This window comes from Monoraphidium neglectum, assembly GCF_000611645.1.
Source record: "Monoraphidium neglectum strain SAG 48.87 unplaced genomic scaffold scaffold02345, whole genome shotgun sequence".
Lineage (NCBI taxonomy): Eukaryota > Viridiplantae > Chlorophyta > Chlorophyceae > Sphaeropleales > Selenastraceae > Monoraphidium > Monoraphidium neglectum.
Genome location: NW_014011283.1, coordinates 1 through 4,813, shown reverse-complemented (window position 1 = coordinate 4,813; position 4,813 = coordinate 1). Strand labels below are relative to the sequence as shown.

At 60.8% G+C, this 4,813-nt stretch overlaps 1 protein-coding gene across 1 annotated transcript; it reads left to right on the top strand.

The window, feature by feature from the left end:
- Positions 1–3,519: 3,519 nt before the first annotated feature.
- MNEG_10508 (Eukaryotic translation initiation factor 2 subunit 3) lies at positions 3,520–4,559 on the top strand (the record flags this gene model as incomplete). Its single annotated transcript, XM_014041019.1, has 4 exons — positions 3,520–3,549; positions 3,671–3,749; positions 4,107–4,218; positions 4,391–4,559. The coding sequence occupies 4 exons, from the start codon at positions 3,520–3,522 to the stop codon at positions 4,557–4,559; spliced, it is 390 nt and encodes a 129-aa protein (XP_013896473.1).
- Positions 4,560–4,813: the final 254 nt, after the last annotated feature.

Genomic DNA, 4,813 nt, shown 5'->3' with positions numbered 1-4,813 from the left:
GCTGCCGCCAGTCGGGCCGCGGCTGCGGGCCTCCGTCTGTCGTCGTTCTTGTATATATTACGCGAGAACTGACAATGAGTCTCTTGAGTGCAAGGAATCCTCTGCTCCGGATTGGAGACTGTGGTGGGTCGTGGGTGGGTGTTTTGCTGCAAACTGGTACGCGGGCTGACGTCGAGTCGTGAAACAAACGTGATAAGGTATCGTATATACGTATGTTTCAACAAGTGATGGGGCCGTTGTTGAGACAGAAATCCTCAGTCCGCAGTCACGTCAAATCTTGGTGGTAGCCTTGCGCTGGGGGTGCCAGTTATTGCGCAGGGCACTCGAGGTCATAGAAAGAGGATAAAAAATACAGAGATTGCTCTTTGTTGACCTCGATCGAACCGCCATCCACCGTATTACGGTAAGGTGCGGGCAGGTTCACTAGCGATCACCGGTGACGCCCCCTGATTCAGGCTGCCCGGCCCTAAAAGATAGACATGAAAAGGCCTGTTGTAATTCGTGCCACCTTGATCCCTGATAGGCCTCCAGCGGACGAGATTCCTGGAGCCGCCGACATCAGTCACAGGCCCCATGACTCAATGATAAAAAGCGCATGTGGGCCTGACACAGAAAGCCAGGCTGCAGTTGCGTTTGGCGCCTCAGGTTACCATTTACACCGTCTATGCTGACATATGCACAGCAGCGTGGCTAACCTGTTTTTGACAGACACTTGAGGTGGGGCGGGGCAGCCAGAATTGCAACCGTGCGCATTGCTGTGCAAGTGTTTGCAACCGTGCAGCCCTGGTCAATGTGGGCATTTCACGTTGATCAGAACTTCACGGATGCAGGCATTAGCAAAGCAATGCCTTCAGCGTCCAAGCAATAGCTGCACCCCGCATCTAGCTGTGACACATAGTCAAATGTCGCGAAGCTTCGTCGGTTGTGCACGTTGAGCACGGGTCCGGCTGCATATTCCTCTATCCAGCAAGGCCACCAGATTGCCAACAGCAGCTGAGCCTGGAAAAGACAGCTGCAAGTGCAGAGGTCGGTCTGAATGCACACAGATTTTGCGGGGCCGTCTTGGCAGTGCTGCACCCCCTTGCCACCAGGGCCGCTGCGTGCTCGTGCTTCTGTTGAATGGTGCATGGCGAGGCCCGAGATCAAGGGGCAAAACACGCAGCCAGGACATGACACGCATGAGGCAACAATCACATCGGGTACCGCACACAGGTCGAGAAAAACGCAGAACCGCATCCTGTGTCCTGTTGTACCCTCTATGTCCTGCGTATACGCAGTACTACTACGCATCCGAATGTCAGACCTGCGGGTCACTCGCACTATGATGCTGCGCGTGTCGCTGGGAACATAAGCAAGCCGCGGTTTCACAAGGCGGCGCAACAGGCGGAGCCCTTTACCCAGTGAACATGGCGCAACAAGAGACCATTAGTGACCCAAGTATGGCTGTACTTCCGCCACATATTTAGCGCTCACACACACACACACACACACACACACACACACACACACACACACACACACCAAGGCTGACGGGCTCCTTGGCATGCGCTTCTGCAAGCTCGGGTCAACAATCCCCTTGGCAAACAAAGTTGAGCCTCCTTTGTCCGGCCCTGTTTACTCTCTGCGATGTGCTTGTGGGTTGCAGGTGCGCCTTGCAGGAGCTGTGTCCGTCCCAGCAGGAGCTGTGGTCCAGCCAGTGCATGATGTGCCGCGCCTGGTGCAGGTCTGCGCCCATGCTGCAGGATGGGGCCCCTCAAGTGACACTGGCTTCTGCAGCCGAGGTCGCCAAGAGGATGCTGAGGCGGTGGGGTTGCGGCTCCATCCGGCCAGGCGGCCGTTCCTGGAGGACAGCTCCACTTGGGGCCAGGTGCCCTCGGGACACCAGCATGCAGGCATGCAGACAGAGTGATTTGTTGGTACTGCACCTGCCAGACACAGAGCGCTGGCAACGACCGACGCCGCAACGACTCCCACACACTCAGCTGCTGCAGCATGAGCAAGCGCATGCACCACCCTGCCCAGGTTGTGGTGCTCTGATGGCTGACATGTCGCTGCGCTGGCACATATCGCACGTATCATACGACATGAACAGCAGGATCATTCGCATTGCAAATCCCATAATCACGAATTATATTATTACTCACCCGCTCGTGTTGGACGAAGCACCGACACGGAACCGCACGGAATGTCTGAGACTGCGCTACGGTTGCCATCCTCGCAGCGCTGCTCTTGCGTCTATACTCATCTCAGACCTCCTAGGCATGCTGCGGTGGCGCCGGCGCTGCGCTTCACGGCGGGCGTGTCGCTGCACGCCGCGGCGTCGCTGCGAGCTGGGCCGGGCCGCACCGAGCCGTCAGGCCCAAACAGTATGTCATCCAGCAGGTATCCCCCCAATACCCGCGTTTGAATATATCACATCTGTGCGAGCGCCTCGGCGGCGCCCCGCCCGCTTGTGCCCCAGGCACGCCGCTGTTGGGCCTTGCGTCGCCCCAATGCTGCTCCCCTGGCATCAACAGACGCCATGCATCGTTGCATGCCAAACGGTCTGGTCCACCACAGCCCAGAGGAAGACACTGACGACGAGCTGAGGGCCAAGGCGGCGGTGGTCGAGCTGCTGACTCACCCCGAAGAAGTCGGTGAGCAGCTGGCGTCGGCCTCGGCAGCCTCAGCAGACGACGGCGGCGGGCGCAACAGCGTGAGCCTGGCTTGGATACGGGCACTGGTGGAGGCAGCTACGCATGGGGACATCGGCACCGCGGCGCATCAGCAACAGCAGCACGAGCAGCTCGTGCAGCAACACACGCAGCATGCGCATCAGGAGATGCAGCGAGCGGAGCAGTTGGGGCGGCCTGCGGCAGGCGACGAGGGGGCTGGTGAATCTAGCAGTGGCTGCGGTGCTGGGGGGCCGCAGTAGCCAGCAAGTCAGGAGGCATCTGTAGCAGTGCTGCTCAAAACTTTTTTGACAATCGGTCAGTTTAGGCTTGAATTGGTGGGGATGAGGTGCCGATGCGACACATTCACTGTGCATGCCCGTGCCATGTGGAGCGAGGTAACATGATCAACATGCAAGAGAAATACTGCTCACATGGTTCAAAGGCACAGCCGGGCGTCAGGGGACTGTTTTCACTGCAGTGACCAGGACTGCTGGGCCCTGCAAGGCAGCTGCGACAGGCCTGCACCGGCTCCATGCATGTACTAGTATCATAAATTTCAGCACTTTTGACGTTTTGCTAAGCTGTGCGCGATTGTCTGCTCTATCACGTCGGCCCATCTTGCGTGCGCTGGGTGTGCTGTGTGTGCAAGTGCTCATGCTGTGCCTGCCGGCCTCCTCTCGGTCTCGCTGCGCGTGCAGCCCTCAGCGAGGCCTCTGGCTTATTCGTCAGCATACAACGAACAGCGCCGAGACCTCTCAGCCCGTGTTGCGAGAGCGAGTCAGATCAGAGAGCCGCCTGTCCTGGGTCCAGCTCGCTGTGAAGCACACCTGATTGGTCGTGAGGAGTACAGGCTAGAGGAGCAAACATGGCGAAGGCCAAAGGGCTCAGGGAGCAGGTGCAGTGCCCAGTGGCGGTGGTGCTGCTGATGCAGTGCTCCCATTGGCCGGTGCTGGCGAGGAGCTCCTGGTGCAGGTGCAGAGTTGCTTATATTGCACGCATGTTCGCCGTGCACGCAGGATCTGAAAACACTAGACCCGGCCGCGCTCACGCCGCTGTCGCCAGAGGTCATTTCTCGCCAGGCAACGATCAACATCGGTGCGTTGGGTGCTTATACTCCCGTTCGATTGCATCACTAACGCTCTGATTGGCTGGCGATCGCCGGAAGGCCTCGCGTGCTGTTGGCGTTTGCCGCCCCTGCTACCTGCGGACAGCGGCGGCACATCGACAGTGCCACGGAGCTCGCCAGGACGGCTATGATCACAGGCCACGCTCGCACTTGACCACAACAGCACACTAGCGATGGTACCAGTGGCGACGGCCACGCGCCGCGTTGCTGCGACCGGTTCAGTTTGTCACAGACTCGCGACGCAGATTTCACGCAGAACGTGCAGCTGGGAGCCAGCGCACGAAGTAGGCACAGGCCTGACCCTGGCCCGCCACACATGCGCGCAGGCACAATCGGGCACGTGGCCCACGGGAAGTCAACGGTGGTCAAAGCGATCACGGGCGTGCAGACGGTCCGCTTCAAAAACGAGCTCGAGCGCAACATCACAATCAAGCTCGGGTGAGCAGCCGCATTCAGGCGGCCTGGGGGCCTGGGGCGCGGCCCCAGCGGCTCGTGGCAGCCGCGCGCAAGGCGCGAGCCGCGTGGCGGGCGCAGGGCGGGCAGGAGGGGTGATCCCAGGCGCAGGGTGCGGCGCGGCGAGGCGCGGGCCCGCGGTGGCGGGTGCACCCAGGCGCGGGTGCCCGGCGCGGCAGATTGAGCGGGAGCGCTCAAGCCACCGCATGCGGGGAGGCAGCGCTGGGGTCGGGGCCATTCCGAGCCAGGTCGTGGCGCCCAGCTCGAAGAAGGTGTTCTCAGAGCGCTGGATACGCTGCAAGGCGGCGGCGGACGCGCGCTTATGACGCAGCACCCCATGCGTCGCCCCCTGAATGCAGTCACCTGCCTCCACCTGTCTTGCAGGTATGCTAATGCGAAGATCTACCAATGCCCCACGTGCGAGCGGCCGTCGTGCTACCGCGCGTACAGCAGCAGCAAGGAGGACAGCCCACCATGCGAGCAGTGAGTGACGGCTGCGGGCGGCCTTGCTTGCGAAATTCGACGGCCAACCCAGCAGGCGGGGCGAAGGCAGGGGCGGGGCCGGGGGCGGGGCCGGGGC